The sequence below is a fragment of the Empidonax traillii genome, unplaced genomic scaffold (assembly GCF_003031625.1).
Source record: "Empidonax traillii isolate 1590-97213 ecotype Southwest subspecies unplaced genomic scaffold, ASM303162v1 scaffold1370:size120874, whole genome shotgun sequence".
Taxonomy (NCBI): Eukaryota; Metazoa; Chordata; class Aves; order Passeriformes; family Tyrannidae; genus Empidonax; species Empidonax traillii.
In genome coordinates this window covers 78708-95892 of record NW_020956563.1, presented here as the reverse complement: position 1 = coordinate 95892, position 17185 = coordinate 78708, and the positions used below count along the sequence as shown (strand labels likewise).

Sequence of the window (17185 nt, the reverse complement as noted above, 5' to 3'; positions counted from 1 at the left end):
GGCAAAGGGACAACACAGGGTCTGTCACAGAGACAGGGGCACCTGGACGAGCCTCCTGCACAGGGCCAGGGCAAACTGCACACAGTTAGGGCTCAGAGAGTTGAAAACTGGGGCACAATCAGCCTGTGCTGCAGTGGCAAGTTCATGGCCAACCTCACCAACAAGAAGTGGGAGGTGTTGCTGCACTGTGGGCAGCACAGGAGAGGCCACTCACCACTGTGCCAGAGCGAGCCTCAGGATGGGGACCCTGTTCTTTCAAGGCAAGATCAACTCAACAGCGTTGAGTAGGAACTTCAAATAATTCTTCTCCACCATAAGAGGTCCCACCGCTCTCCTGGAAGGTGAGACCAGGACACAGGGGTCTGGTCTAGGTCCTGAGCAGCATTTCATGGGAGGGAAGCCAGGACCTGGCCTGTTTCCTGCCAGGCACCCACCCTCTCCAAAGGCCACCGTGTCAGCAAGCAGGTTTCTGATGTCAGCATGTTATTGCTGAAATTCCCGTCACTTTGTTCCAAGGCAGTCACTGCAGGCACAGTGCCACAGTCAGATCGAGTCATTGCTGCCCAGAGAGCTGTGCTCAGGCATATTCAGGTTTTCCTGTGATAAAATGATATGGGAAACTGAGTTTGTGGCTCCAAGACGAGCAGAAGTCCTGTAACAACCCTCAGCTCGGGGCTCTGACCGGGAGATGCTGTGTGGAACCTGGGACAAGTGGGCTTGTCCAGCAGTGTCACCCAGCCAGAGCACCTGGAGCTCTGATTCCATCCAAAGTGCAGGCAGGACTGGGAACTGAGCCTCCCAACTGGTGTTCCTGGCCGTGCCACGGCGTTCCTGTGTGGCCTTGCGCAAGGAGCCCGGAGGATTTCAAGCAGTCAGAAAACAGAAGGTTTTGCCTGGGCTACGGCGCAAAACAGACCTCATGACCCAACATGTGGACTCCTTACAAGCCTGCTATCATTAATCAGCCTGGAAACAGCCTTCTCCTCCCCCTCCCTGTTCCTGTAATCTGGGATGTCTCTGCAGGATAAGCAGAGGAGCGGGATGTTTAACTGGCACCTTTCAGCGAGCCAGTGGGCTGAGCGTGCCTGCAGCAGGATTCATGGACTCTGCTGGATGAGCCATCGTGGGGTAATTACACACCTCCAGAGTGATGAAAGTCTCCTCTTGGACCACCAAATATCTCCTGAGTGAGTCCAGCTATTCCTTATCCACTGAGCATCTCAGCGACAGCTCCAAAGAGAAGTGTCCCTTGTGGGAATTGGGAAATTGGCCTTTAAGGTCTGTTCTGTCTCTTAGGAGCCACCAAGCTGTCACAACGCTGCCCATCACAGCTGGGTGAGTGGGACAGGGCTAAACCCAGGCCTGGTGTGGGATGGAAATCCAGCCCCAGTTTCCACAGGCAGAACAGAACAAGGAGTTGTGGGCTCACCCATTCCTAACCTATTTTTTGAACTCCAGTATAAACTGATGTGCTGGCTCTGAGGAATCTTATGAGAAAGCTAAAAATATCTCTAATGAAAACCATCTTTCTCAGGCTGATCCTTCAGGTGAGCATGGTGCCCTCTGCAACCTCCAGAGCTTTGGAAGTGGGTGAGCCTGGAAAGCAGCTGCCAGTAAAAGTCTCTGCCTGTAAAGCATCTCTGATTCCCAAGGCAAGTTGGGTCCGTGCTCTTGTACATTAGTGAAAACAAATACTTGGCTCAGGAGGAAAATGAAAGGCAAAAATGTCTATTTTCCTTTTTCTGCACACAGTTCCCCTGCAAAAAATTAATCCTTAACTTGGAGCTGCAGAGCACTCTCATTTCAAACATTATAAAACCCCAACTTCCCATTTTTATGCTTCTAATTAACTAAACAACATTTGGGGGAATAAAAGCAACTTCATAGGGTCGAGGTTTTGCCATACACAACATATGGCTGGAGCAAGAACTCGGGGTTTAAGTCAGTTGTGCTGACATTGTTTCCCTTAATCCATTTGGAAGGAAACAACAGAAATACTGGACGTTCCTTAAAAGTTCTGGGTCAGAGTTACACTACTCAAGCTCTAGGAGAGATGGGTGGTCATTTAAAAATATTCCAATATATTAAAGTGTTTAATAACATATATTCAAAAATAGCCATAAATAATGTGCTTGTTAGAGTTCCTTTTTTTTTAAAAAAAAAAAAAAGAAGTAAAACAATGCTGATGCCTGCCAAAACATTCCTTCATCTGGGAAAAGCACTGGGCCAACGTAGAACAAGCCAATGCATCTTACATCTAAAATAACCTCCCAGGATGCAGTTATTCAGATGAATTTGAAGTCTAAATAACAGCCTCTAAAACACAACTTCTCAGGGTGGAAAAAACTAAAGTCTGGGTCCTTCTTCCAGACAAGACTTCAGCAGAGAGAACCACTGTAAGGCTGGAGAGCTTTGTGCAGATTGCTGAGGGAACATGAAAGGTGAAACAGTGAGAGTGCAGGGGCCTTGCAGACTGTTTTCCTTCCCCCTGTGTTTTTTTTAGTGTCACCTCTTTGCTGCCATACAGGCACAGGCATGATGTGCTGCCATACAGGCACAGGCACAATGTGCCGAGCCAAGCCACGAGTCCTGTGCCGTCACACCACGGTGACACCGGTGGGCAGGGGGGCTCCTGCACTACCCCAGCTGTGCTATGAACTCATTCAATGAGAAGCAGAAATAGCACGACAAAACAGCTGAAGTTAAAATTGTTTTGGGTGTCTTTCCATCAAAGCTAGGGTCTTCAATTCTGGGTCTCCTTAGCTGGCTCCTCAGAGTCACAGCCAGCAGACCTCGCTGCTGGCCTTGTTTTAATTACTGCTTGGGTTTTTTTCTGTTTACAGAACCACTCTAAAAATATTTCCATTCTCAGATGCTTTGCTGAGCTTAACGTTTCTGTGACTACACTGCCAAATCCAGTGTCATCTTGTACATGGCGCAGATTTTTGTAATTACAGCTCAGACAGATTTTCCACAGATGATATTTCAGTGTCTGCGAGAGGGACGCTCCTTCCATCTCCTCTGTCTGAGGGGAGTGCAGTGTTGCTGAAAGATGCTGCTCTGGGATTCTGACCCTCTCAGGTCTGGGAAATGGATAAAGAGGGATGAAAAGGACGTTGTTACTACTGACTGCACGTGGGAAGTGGGTCTTGCAGTAGCCGCCTAACACAGGAGTTGATTTAATACCTGATCTCTGCACCCTACAGCTGCCCTTCTGACTTCTCCTCTCTCCCATCTGTATCCCCTTTCCTTCAGATCCAAGTGATTTGCCACCAGAATCAGTGAGTTGATACCCTAAAAATAAGTGCAGGCAACTGTAACCAGAACTGAGCAGGATGTTCCCCTTTGCAGCATCACACAAACCCATCGATTCCGAGAAGTGGCTGAAAAATGTGTGACTGGGCAAAGAAAAGGTCAAATTCTCTAAAATGTGGAAGTTGTCTGGAAAATGCAAAGGCCCACCAGGCACACACGGACACTGACCCTCTGCACACCCAGTTCAAGCCCACACAAACCTCCTGGCACAGCCCTCCTGTTCGCTGCATCGCTGCTGTATTGGAGATTTCTTCATTTGAAGTTCTCCTAATACAAATAGGGATCCATCATGTAATCCCAAACTGATTTACCCTAACCTCAGACAACTTCCAGAAACATGTTGTGTGTTAATCCAGACCATCTCTCCGCTCCACAGGCCAACAAAAGCAATTGGCTCCCATTAAAGCCCTCGCCTTGGCCTGGCCCACAGCCCTCCGCTGGAGGAGGACCTGGAGATGTGCTCCCTGCCTCCTGCCCATGTGGTTCTGATAAACACAGAGGTAATTCCAGGACGTCCAAGGCCTCTTTTTGTTCCGTTTCACTTTCAATAGAAGCGGCTGCTCCTTTCCTCCCTCCCTCAGCAGTGACTCGCTATAGAGACACGACACAGGAATCCTGCACAGCCGAGCACCCGGAGCACCAGCAGCAATTCAGAGTTGGTGTGAGAACTGAGCTGGATGCAGGAAGGTGAATTTAAGCTGGTTTTGTGCTCTCCTGAGTGATGTCCCCACGGTGATCCATTTTATCCTTTCCTCGAAAACTGCTGCACCTTCTGGGGCTGGCGCTGCCGAGAGCTCCCGATTCCAGTTTGTCCCATGTTTTATTCCACGAGGCACAGGCAGCAGAATCTCTGCACACCACAAAAAAGGGAGCTGCATATTCCAGAGACAATTAGGAGCTGACAGACCACAGCACACTTACATGTGATCGGCAGCAGGGCCTCACCATCGACACGAGTGCTCAAGTTCAGAGCTGGAGCAGAGGGTTGGAATGGTTGGTGTTGTCCTTTATTTGTGATCCTTCTGCTTCTGGATTTTTCCAGCAAAACATGGGGCACTTGGGGAACCTGCACCTTCAGTCTCACTGCACTTGTTTGGGTGTCATCATGTGGTGGAGGCAGCTGTGGCCAGATGTGCCTCTGTGCAGTGCTGGGCACGGCGGGTTCAGCTTCCCTGGATGGCTTTTTCCTGCTCACATCACCATTCCCAACTGGAACGCTCAGGCTTGCACAGCAAACTCTGGAGAGCGACTGTGTTCTGAGAAAGCCCAGCAAATGGCCCCTGCAATGCCATTGCCCGGGAATTCTTTCCACTTGTACGAAAACATCCCTCAAATAATGGAAAACTGTGTCAAATAAAGCTGTGAGGGAGAAGTGGTTTAATTAAAGCAGCAGCAGATGCTGGAGGCAGACTGAGTTCCAGTCAGTTCCACTCTGAGCCTCCAGTTCGGGGCAGGCAAACAAAAATATTTCAAGAAACTGGCCCAGAAATCAACTGCAAAGCAAACCTGCTGCCTGGATGGGAATTGTCGGACACTCACCATCCAGGCAGACCAGCATCCCAGGGGAGAGGTTTGGGGATTATTATGGCCACAGTTCCACACACAGCCACACTTACTGTCACTTGTCTGTCACACCTGGTACCCTCAGTGTGGGCTGGGGAAATAGCTGAGGTCAAAATGAAGTCTGACCCGAAGCTCCTCATAATCTAGTTTATCTATCTGCTCTGAAAATGCAGATACATAAAGAAGCACCAAAGCACTGGAAGTCATTTCTCCTGAACCAGAATAAACTGGGGAACTGCAAAGCAGCCACAGTTGTCCGTGACCCCCTGGAAGAATAGCAGATGTTCTGAACCCAGTGACAGAAACCTGTTGGGGAAGACAACCAGGACACAAAGGAACATCCACCAGCATCATCCCATGGTCCCTGCACGGAGGGCAGGTGGGAGTGAGGAGGCCAAGACAGGTGTTTTCTGTGCACAGCTGTGGATTTGGGGGTCAGAAAAGGCTACAGGAGATCAGAAAAGGCTACAGGAGGTCAGAAAAGGCTACAGGAGGTGCCCAGCAGTGCCAGGCCAGCCTTACCGATGCAGGTCCTGCCGTCGCTGTGCAGGCGGGAGCCCGGCCGGCACTCGCAGTAGAACGAGCCCAGGGTGTTCACACACCTCTGCTGGCAGCCCCCGTTGTGCACCTGGCACTCGTCAACATCTGCAGAGAACAGAGGGGGAGAAACTCAGAGGGGTGGGCATGAGGGTGCCTGAGGTCAGCACTGTTCATGCTCTCTTGCCTGACTCCAGGTTTGGGGAACAAACGCAGGGATTGGCCATTCCGTTGTGTTTCATCAGCCAAGCTGATGAATTTCAGGGACAAGTCAACGATTGGTGAACAACCACCCAAAAAAAAGGCGTCTTATTTGTCAATCAGCATAAAATATTTGGTCACCTCGCAATGGTCACCTTTCCCATTCACTCCAAGATTATCGATTAACTCTTATTTTACACGTTTTGCTTTGGGTCTACTCATGTTTCTCTGCACTTTCTGCACCTCCAGCCCCCAGAGGCGAGCTGAGCCATCCTGCCATCCCAGCCACACTGTTACTAATGAGATAAAGAAACATTTCCCGAGTGAATCACGGCAGGGCGTGGACCCGGCCCTGTCCTCGCACGCCAGAGGTGCAGGAACCTGCCCAGCACCGCAGCCCCAGCAGCACCCAGAGCCCAGACTGCTCCACCAGCCAGCTCTGCTTCACCTACAGCTCCCCCCAGGGAGCCAAAGGGCACCAAAAACCACAGGGAAAGGAGAAACGCAGCCTTGACTGAGCCCAGGGCTGTAATTTTACATGAATCAGATTAATTGCCAAGAAAATCAGCGAGCAGCAAGGGAAGGTCTGGGTCAGGGCCGGAACGGGAAGCGAAGTGCAAGAGGTGACGCCTGTTTGACTCGGTGTTTCTGAGCTGCACAGTAATAATACAAAATTACTGTTCTCCCAGAACACGTTTCGTTACAAGGCTTCTCACTGCTGAAAACTTTAAAACCTAGAGGCTCAGAGCTCATGAAAACCCTCTGCCCCTCCTGTTCCAGTGAAATCACAATGCCCTCTGCCCTGGCCATGCCAGGCTCCTCCTGGGAGCTCCCACTGCAGCTGTGGTCTCCATTAACCAGGAAAAAAATTTTTGATTTCTGTAATGCCAGCCCTTTGCTTAATTCAGTGGACTGAGCTTTTTAGAAGGTTTGGATATTTTCTTCTTGTTTTTTCCAAGACACTTGGTTTTGAAAGAAAGGAAAATGAATAGATTTTTGAGGTGAAACATAAGCTTTGAGTGATGCTCTCTGAAGAGTGAGCCAAAGCCAGAGCAGTTTTTCAGGGGGAAGAATGCTGTGGTGTGAGGCTGAGATGCCGGTCAAAGCAACCTAATTCTGATTAAATGATTTTCCTCTGCGAAGGCTTTACACGCTTGGGATGCTGCAGAGCCCTGGAGCCCCTGAGGCACTCGCTGCTCATCTCCATGGGCAGGATTAGCTATTAATACACAGAACTGGCTCTGTTTGGTTCAAGAACAGGAAAACTGGGGTTTGGGAAGGTTTTTTTATAGTGCAGTAAAGTTTTCTGTCTGAATTTAAATGACTATTCCACTGCTTCCCTTCAACTCTAATCTGAAACCATAGAGAATTTACCGTCCAAGAAAGTTAGTGATGTGTTGAATAAACTTCTTACTTTCACCCCATTACTCACACTCAGTAATTTTACATCTCCTCTCCCAGTGTCTCCTCTTCCCCCTTTGTACTTTTCACCCTCTAAATCTCTGTGATTCCAAAGGGTTCTCCCCACCCCAATCCCCTCCTGGCCTGGAAGAGTGGCCACAGAACCACCCAGCACCTTCACTGCCACGTGCTCCCACATAACCCACCACGTCCAGCTGTCCCTGCTGGAGCCTCACTTATCTCCTCTGCAGCGCCACAGGGATTTTGGGACACACCCTGCTCGATGGTGAGACCAAAATAACACTGTCCCTGGGAGGGGGCAGATCCATCAGCCACCCCCAGCAGCGGCAGCATCTCCAGCCTGCCCCGGCGTGCCCGAGACTCGCCGGTGAGTGAGTCACCCAGGAACAGGGCTGGGAAGGCAGCAGGAGCTGCTCCCAGGGCCAGGAGGGGCACGGCTGTGAAGGGTCCCACTGCCCCTGGTGCACATCTTGGCAGCCCCATGACCCAGATCCCTACGTGACACTCCGTGAGCTGCGGTCTGTGGCACGGTGGGGTTATTTTCCTACTGGAGAGCTGACAAAATCTGGTTGAAATTAATATACCAAAGGAAGCAAATGAGAAGCACACAGGCTTCTCTTCAGCTGACTCTGAGCAAGCCAGAGCCGTGCCAGGACGGAGCGTGCCAAGCCCATGGCCTGCCTGCTCCGCCGTGCCAGCACGGACACGGCCAAAGCCCACGGGGGCAGGAACCCCACGCAGCAAGAGCTGGGGAGTGGGGCTTGGATCACCGGGGAGGGAAACATCCCTGCTGTGTGAGGGAACTGCAGTTCATGTCCTCATCGGCAAGGACACGAGGATCAGCGAAGAACCAGCCAGTGCTCTCGTCAGCCTCTTCCCTGAGCAGAAACAATCCATCAGACACCGGCTACGTGGACTGACACGGGTAATGCTGCCATCAAACACAGCGGACACGAGCACAGGACCGAAAGAAAGGAGACAGAGCAAGGAGGTGGCTTTGGCTGAGTGCACTCCCTGGCCACGCTCAGGTCCCTCCAGCAGGAACACTGATCTGTCTCCAACTCCGTGTCAGGGGAAAGAAAGTGGCAGCAGCAGGTCTGCAAAGCATTAAATATCTGCTATGGAGGCAGTTTATCTCCTCTGCAGGGCTGAGGAGGAGGCGATGGCTCCCAGCTGGAAGCACAGGCAGCAGATACGCTGTGGAGGTTCACTCTGTCTGGCCAAGCAGCAGTGCCAGGCTTTAATCCCTGCGGCAATTAGCCTGGATTACAGAGCAGGGCTGCAGGGAAAAGGTTAATTAAAATCCATCGAGATGAGCGTGTGTGGGATTTAGTGACTTTATCTTTCCAGTACCAGTTCGTTGAAGCTAATTCAGCAATTTTAAAAAGTAGAGACTGGGAGCAGAGGACCCAAGAGCAGCACGCTGGAACTGGCATTCCTTCTGCTGCAGCCTCTCCTAGACAGATGGGAGGTGCCCACAGCTTTCCCATGCTACCTGTGCCATCCACGGGAGCAGATTCCAAAGGCACTTCAGGAACGGAAGCATCGGCTTTGCAACAATCCAGTGAAGTGAAAATGCATCAGGGAGCTGGTTTGCCTCAGTCCTTGGCACTGTCCTCAGCTCACCTTTCCTTGCCCCCAAGCCATGGCTCCCACTCTGCTCCCACCTCTGTCTCTGGGTGGGTTTTAATTAGGGCATTACTCAGCACGGAGCAGAGTGCACGTAACAACAGGCAGGCAGCCTGCTCTGCTGCTCTCACCCACTCCAGCCTTCTCTCATCACCCTGTTTTACCCTGCTCCCTGTGCAGGCTGTCTGTCTGACTGGAAGATGTCCCTGTGCAGAGGCACAATGGCCTGGTCCCTGCACTGCACCAAGCCAAGGGCACGGAGTGAACACTAACACATACCTGGGATGGAAATGCAGGTCACTACTGAGGGAGATAATGGAAACACTGTGATCAAACACCAGCCACCAGCTCTGCTGTTTTCTGACTGGTTTAGAGGCTCAGAGAGGGAATATCACTGCACCAGGTCTACATGCCTGGGGTGAGGGATTGCAAGTCCCATCAGAGCACAAAGCTCCTCCTGTAAGGGCAGCTGTGTGAGGGCACAACACCCAGCACTGCCATCAGCCATTGCACCAACACCAGGACCCAACAGAGCCGTGTTTGTACACATAAGGCATGTTAAGGCACTGGAGACCTCAGTGAAACCTCCACTGTAACTACACAAACCCCCTCTTCACTCTCCCGTCACACAGCGAAGCCGCCGATGACGCGCACACAGCAGAGCCTTGTGCCGTGGCAGCTGCTTCGTGAGGGGACACGGCTGTGGGGACGTGTACGCTGTCTGGGTGGGCAGATGGGAACACTCTGCAAGGAAACCACCACACAGACCCTAAAAATCACACCAAGAAAACATCTGGGACCCTAAAATTCACACCAACACAATGTCTCCTCCTACCTGTCAAAGAGAAGCTCAAGCAGCAAAGAAAAAATTAAGCAAACCCACAGGGATACCAGTTTAGGATGAGCCACAAGACAGATGAACACGAGGAAATTCCCTCAGCCATGCAGCCTCAGAGGCACCTCACAGCAAGGCAGGATAAAGCCACGACCATGCACAGAGATACCTGTCCTCAGAGATAAGCTGAACCAGGATCCCGTGAATTCTGCATTAGGGAAGGGAAGGCTGGAGGTTTATATTCCAGGCACAAAGCTGGATCTCGGGAGCTTATCTTGGAGAATTACCACGAGCCAATACAGTTGGATGGAGACAGCAAACACAATCTGTGTTTGAGACAAACATCTGATCTATAAATAACAAAGCAGCAACTCGCCCTGTTTCCGAAGGTCTGGCACATCTCACGTCTGTTCTGATATCACCCTATAACCGACCGCTTGGGGCATTTATTTATTAGCATTATCTCACGATGAGATAATGCATTCCTTGATGTCTACATTACGCCCAAGCATCCCAAGTCTTTAGTGACCTCCAGTATTTCCTAAATCTTCACAAACTTTTCCTGCCACGAGAGCAGCCAAGTGCACACAGGGGAGGAAACAGGGTGTGTGCACTCACAGAACTCACACCGTGCTCCATGTGCCCATCTACCATCTCCTGTAAGCCAGTGCACTCACACGTGCAAGGGGAGCACCCAGGGCTCCATCCCCTCCACCTGCTCGATGGGAAGCTCTGTCTGGCCAAGTGCTTCCCACGCTGCAGCAGGCTGGGAATCACTGCAACAGATACTGCTGAGTCCGCAGAGAAGCGATCCCAAAGACGTGGCTGCATCCCCAGCTGTGCCCTCACACTGCCCAGCTCCTGGTTCTGGTCAGTGCTGCCAGCGGATTCCCCCTGCACAAGGGCCAACACTGACTAACAGAGAGTCTGTCCTAGGTGAGACTCTGCTGTGCAACACCCACACAGCCCAGACAAACCCACAGCCTCACAGAGACACAAAGGCAGAATTTTTTCAGGATAAAACAGTATTAAATTTCACTTTTTGCCCTGGACCAGGGTGAGATCCTTTGGAACCGAGGAAAAAGCTTATCTACATACCCTAGCAAAATGCATTTCTTTTTTTTTAAAGACTGTGGCACAGGAGTTATCTTAAACACAGCAGAACAGCAACCGCTGGGAAGAAACTGCTCTTTCTCTCCCCCTCTGCCAGAAGTGATTTTTCAGGGTAAGAAATGCACTGAATAATAATAATAAATATAATAACGCAAAGCAACAGTACAATCACAGGCAAATGCACAGCCAGGTCACCGGTCTGTCACTTGGGTGACCCCCAGCCTGGGATCCCCACTCGACAGCTGTGGATGTGGGGACAAACCCCACGGGGGAGAGCCCTGCCCGGCCACACAGAACCCGAGGAGAGTTCGGGTCTGAAGCGACCCTTCCAGGCCAGCTGGTCCCGCACGTACCTGGCCGCAGGTCGGGGTACCCCGCTCTCCCCAGGAAGCAGGGGTAGCAGCTCCTCCACAGGTAGCGGTAGTGCTCTCCGGCGCAGCCCGGGATGCCGCCCAGGCAGCCCAGGCACCAGAGCAGCGCCCAGGGCCGGCCCATGACCGCGGCACGGAGCGGGGACCGAGCGGCGGGGAGAGGGGACGGGGATGGAGCGGGACGGAGCGGGACGGAGCGGAGCGATGAGCGAAACGATGAGCAGAGCGATGCGCGGGGCGATGCGCGGGGCGATGCGCGGGGCGATGAGCGGGGCGATGAGCGGGGCGATGCGCGGGGCGGTGCGGGGCGGCTCAGCCGGGGGGGCGGTCCCGCTCCGCCCCCGCAGGTACCGCCGAGCCCGGGAGCGCCCCTGACACCCCCCCGGCCCGCGGGGGGAGCGCTCGGGGCGGGCGGGAGCGCCGGGCGGGGGGTTCTGCCCAGCCCGCACTCGGGCACCGCGGCCAAAGCCCCGGGATGCCCCGGGGGGGAGGGAGGGACGGACGGACAGACGGCTGCACGGCCCCGGTGCCCACGCGGGGAGCGGCGTGACCCGGCCGAGGCGAGGGATCCACCGCGGCACCCCTGGTCCCGCAGCCGGAGCTCGGGCGGATGCTCCGCCGTGAAATAAACCCGCGGATTTGCCCCAAAACAGGGCTGAGGGGCGTTCAGGCTCGCCCAGGAGCCCCAGCGAGCCCACTTCCACCCGGGGCAGCGTGGGGGGCTCCAGGGTTACCCCAAACCGGGAGTTTTTCTCTGGGGAAATGCCCCGTTAGCATCACACCTCCCTGAAACCCGCAGATGATGAAACAGCCCCAAACACCAAACCTTCGCTGGGCTGTTCTTAAAATAAACCTTTGCCACCAAATTTAAACTGAAATGAGGAACAGCCCCTGTGAGTGCTCCAAAGAAAACCATAATGCTCATAATATTCCCGTTTCCTGCAAGACGGAGCCTAGAGTTTTATTTTACCTTTTTCATTAAACAAGAAGTAGGAATAGCTTATTGGATTTTCCAGAGGCAAGCTCAAAAGCCTCATTTAACATTCTGGAATGTTTTGAAACAATGTGCTTGCAGGGCTGAGCTGGGGGGAGAGGGCCTTGCTACTTTGGGACATGTTCACAGTATTACTTGGCCATAGTAAAATTCCAAATTAAAACTTGTGGTTTAGGCTGCAATGAATAGCATTCCATGAAAAATTTTGAAACAAGCTGAATCCAGGAAGAAAATAAGGATTTCATGCTATTGCTGCAGCAGTTTCCAGAGGAAGGTGGACTCCAGTCACGAGTCTCCTTTGCTGATCATTCCAAGCAAGAGCAGCTTCCTAATGTTTCAGGGACCGCTGCAGCTCGCCTCAGTATTCACACAAGGCAACAGCCCACATGCTTCTCTTTAATATTTTGACTTCAACAAAAATATCCTACCCAAAAGTTTATGAATTAAACGTGACCTCTCTGCAGGAGGCTGTAAACGGGTGGAATTTGGAGGAGTCAAGGCTGACGTGCCCCATCCCACCAGCTGCTCGACACACACCTTCCTGGGGCTGCCTGAGTGCCCAGGGAGATGCTCAGTGCTGGGGGAGCGAGGGCACAGGGCCCAGGAGGGGAAATGCCACAGGGGTATCGCTCAGAGGCACCAGAGGCTCTGCCTGTGCTCCCCACGCCCCGCAGCTGCCCCAGGGCGGTGCCTTCCAGCGCACCCCGGTGTGCACAGACGTGCTGCTGTCCTGCCAGATCCACCAAAAACTTCACCCATTTCCAAACACCCCATGGTCAGACACCATGAGCTGTCCCTGCTGGCCCGGACCAGGTCCTGGGAATGCTGCTCTGACAGTGGCACCACTGCCACGGCGAGTGTCGACACGCCTCCTGTGAACGTCTGCAGCGGTGCTGACAGCCAGAAATGAACATTGCCACAGAGCCACGAAAAATGGGTTAGACCGACTTCCTCAGCTCAGAAATGTTATTAAGACATCATTAAATTATCCTTGCCTGGAATGCAGATGGATCACAGTGAGCTGCTCTCCAAGTGACTCCCTGGCTCCCCAAGCACCCAGCAGAGGCACCTTCCCCCCGGCTCCACAACATGGGACTTCCTTCTGCCCAAGCACACGAATTTCCCCAAAAAAGAGCACTCCTCCTCACCCTGCACAAATGAATGCAACCTCTGTGACAAACTTGTTTAATCCCCTATTTTCTTAGACTGCAAAGAAAAGACAAGGGTGAGAGGCTCAGACTTCTCCACACAGCTCAGAGGTGCAACACATGCATCAAAAGCACATCAGGCTTGAACATAAACTGAGTCCTGCTTATGTAATAAGTTATGTTTGGCCAGGTCGGAGCCAGCTCGAGCTTCCCTGTCACCTAATTTACTTCAGCTGATTAAGTACTAAGAGTTGGTTTGAGTATGGCAACACATTCCGATCAGCAGCAGGTCGTTACTTCTTCCAGGGGACTGAGCCAGGACAGCACCAACATGCAGAGGGGTCCTTGAACAGGGACCAAGCTGGGCCAAACCTCTGACTCTCATGGAATTTCATTCAGGCTCAGTCTTAGTGTTAATAAATTCTTCTAAGAACCCCACCAAATCAGAGCTGATGATGTGGTCCTTCACAGCTCGAGAGCATGTTAAACCCTGGAGTTAATTCATCCCTGCACAGCCACAGGTCAACAGAAGTGCTGGAATCTTCACCCAAACCCTGAACCATGTTTCTTCTGACATTTGAAAGAGCCTCCAGTTAAAAGGAAATGGCCAAAAGGACACTAGGAAGGCAGTTCAGGAACACACAGGAGGTGGAACATGGAAGGGGAATGGAGAGGACCAGGCTGAGGGACAGGGGGCAGAGCACACACCATCACCTCACGTGTGTGCACAGAGCACATGGGACCAGGCTGACAGGGGTATGGGCAGCCCAGAGCCTTTAGTCTTTCCAGCTGAAGAGTTTGAACTCCCTTCCAGATAGGAATTGTGTTATTCCAAGTGAGCCATCAAGGCCTCCTTGACCCATTTCAAAGGGGATTTAAAGAGGGGAACACTCCCCTAGCAGGGTGTTTTCTGTGATGGCCATGGCAGGGGTATGTACCACTTCCCTCAACTCCTCACCAGCTGAAGGAATTAAATGAATGGAGACCCCTGCATGCTAAATGGGATTTATTACACACAATCCTGCTAAAATGGGAATTTTCATTTACTTTCAGAGCTAATGCCCTTGTCCTATGAAGGCCACAAGAAGCACAAATATGCTTCTCTATGTCAAGTGGCACTTAGAGGGATAAAATAAACAACAGCTTGTGGGAATTGTGGTTTAGGGGCTGGTTTATTACGCTTTCTAAGAGTTCTGTCCACTGTATTGCTCCATCACACCTGTCACTGGTGCAGAGCCCTGCAAATCTGAACTCCCCCAGGATCCCTGATGGGCACAGCACTGACTGGCTCCTGCCCAGTTATGAGGTTCAGAATTCCTCGTGTGGCTGAGATGAAGATTTTTTTTCCTTCAAAAAACTCTCCTACCTTAGAAGCAAACTCTGGCTCCCGGTACTTTCCTGCCTCTCCACACAAAGCTGATGCTATTGCAGAGTGATTTGTTTAGCAAATACTTCAGAGAGGACTCTGAAAGGCTTAGCTTGATGTCACTCCAAGGCAGGAATCAAATCTCAAGGGTGAAGCCTGTACACTGCCGACCTCTGAACCCACAGCTCCTCTTCCCGGGCCACCCTCGGGAGAGGTGCGAGGTCCAGACCCTCCTGGCCAGCTCAGGGCTCCAAATATCTGACCCCGTGGTTTGCAGCCCAGCCAGCTTTATTCAGGCTCCATCAGGACTCTGACCAAGAAAAGCTGAATATTTTGCAAACTGTAAACATTAGTCAGTGCCTTTTGTCTCCCCAAACTCCCCCGTCTGCACAAACACGGATCTGATCCCTGAAAACATGTGTTAGCATGTGGGGTGTTTGGAGAGAGCTTCTGACCTGATGTTTACATAAAAATTAATGTAAAGCTGGTCAGTACAGAAGGGTCCACCCGCTGTCTCAGTAGTAGGGCTGATGGAGAAGTGCAGCCATGGGGAGATTTACACTCAAGCAAGATGGGAGCACAGGAGCAAGGCAGCCCAGCGCAAACTCTAGCCTCAGTCAATTTAAGGTTCAATCTTCCCTGTGTTCTTTTTTGGCATGATGAAACCTGCAGGCAGGAACAAAACCATGCAGGATAAATGAGGGGCTCCGGAAGGACAGTGGCACTCAGTGCCCCCACAGATCCCTGACACCGAGTCAGAGGCGACAAGGCAGAGACAGGGAGCAAATAGCTACAAATAATTCCAAGGGTATATGCAAAGGGATTCACACTGTCTTCCCTAAAAATATATTAAAAAAAAAAAAAAAAAAAAAAAAAAAAAAAAAAAAAAAAAAAAAAAAAAAAGAAGATTGGTTTTTTCCACCCAAAATCCTGAACCTCTTAATCATCAGAGAAGCTAATCCGCATCAGGGGAATTCTGGGGAAACTGGAAATATTTTCGCTTGGCTAAGATAAGGGCAGAGCTGTTTATTTCACACATCTCTACAGTGGTGAAGAGCCAGGAAATACTTTTCAGTTATTTTCAACAAAACAAGACAAATGTACCAAATTGGCAAGAAAGTGACATTTTTCTGAGGAATTCTTTAGTGTCCGAACCGATATCCACAGAAACGACTCTTTCCCCGTTCGTCAGCAATCTTTGTTAATTATTTGAATACTTTTGGCCTTCTGCTAAGCAAACCAGGACTGAAAATATGCAAGAACTCCACCACAAAGCCATGACCATCCAAAGCAACCCCCAGCGTGCCCTGAGCCGGCGCTTTAATGTCACACCAGAGAAAACGTGGGTTTGGGGTTCTGCTCTGGTGAAGGTGCTTTCTCTGATCTGCCAGTAAATCCTGGAACTCTAATATGTTTAAAAGAATATATCTGGTCCTTGGCTCTGATAAGCAAAGAGCTTTTTGCATTTGTCTGACTCTGGGCTGCCCCAAACCAGCAGCACTCCCAGAGATGGAAACACTGGGGGGACAGGTTGGGGAACCCCCCGGGCAGGGTCCTGCTGTGGCAGCCAGAGAGGCACAGAGTGCCTCTGTTTGGAAGCAGGAGGTTTGAAGTGGAACAGGGAATGAGGGAATCAGGTACAAAATCCCCCTCCCTCCTTGCCCAAACACACAATGTACCACTACCCAAAAGGAGGAACTCACACAGATAAGAATACACCATTATCCCAGCTCACTGCCTCACTCGGTAATGACCACCCTGTTCATGGAAATGAGAAGACAAAATGTTTTTAACATTATAAATCTGTAGGTTTAGAAGTTTTACTTTCTTGTTATTACCCCTTTCCACCAAAATTCCTTCAAATAAATACACCTAAGTGCCTTAAACAGCATAAAGCCAGAGAAAACTAAATTAAAATGTTGAAAAAATTTAAATAGTCACTTCATACACATTTTCTACTAATTACTGTAACTCAAATCGAGAATAAAGCGTTCAACTTCTGAACCCAGAGATCTCCCTTCCTCTCAGCAGGGTGTGGACCAGACCTTGAAGGCACATGGAGTACTTTTCTCAAATTACCTTTTATTAGAGTGAATGACTAATCACCAGGTGAGAGGGGAGGAATCACCACCCCGTTGTTACCTTGCCACAGGCTCCCTCCCTCCCCTTCTGAAGCATCCTCCATCCTCCCCAAAATCTCCCTGGAAGCCATTAACCAGCACTGGAGATGCTCCCCACCACCCCATCACCGTTAGGCCACTCTGTTATTTTCAGTTACAGATCAAAAATCACCCCCAGATTAGGAAATGCCAAGTTTCAGCTGGACTTGTGGAATAGATGGGGCGGTCTCAAAAAGATTTATCACTTGTTGGCAATTTTTTTGACATTTGGCACTGAGCAAGGCACTCCAAAAATGTATCTGTGCTTAAGAAGTTACTTTTTTTGCTCTGTAAAGCAGCATTTCCTTCTTAAAAAGGGAGTAGAAAAATGGAGACAAATAGGGTTTGAAGGCATTTGGGCTGGATGGAAGAAGAATGAGCTGCAGCTGTGCCAGGAGCGCGTGTTTCAGCCATACTGTGCTCTGGGTTTCCTTCTGCTACTGCAGATAAATCTTGGTTTTCCCTTGCTCAGCCGGAGCTGCCGGGATTCAGTCCCATTCCCATCGCTCCCAGACTCCAGCTCTGCTGCAGA

General features: G+C 51.0%; 1 protein-coding gene across 1 annotated transcript in view; it reads right to left on the bottom strand.

The window, feature by feature from the left end:
* The window catches only part of MEGF6 (multiple EGF like domains 6), a 61835-nt gene that overhangs the window by 18921 nt on the left and 25729 nt on the right, over nucleotides 1-17185 (bottom strand). The window contains exon 5 of the mRNA XM_027906891.1: nucleotides 5401-5523. Within this exon, the coding sequence (XP_027762692.1) occupies nucleotides 5401-5523 (123 nt within the window). The remainder of the gene's footprint in view (nucleotides 1-5400; nucleotides 5524-17185) is intronic.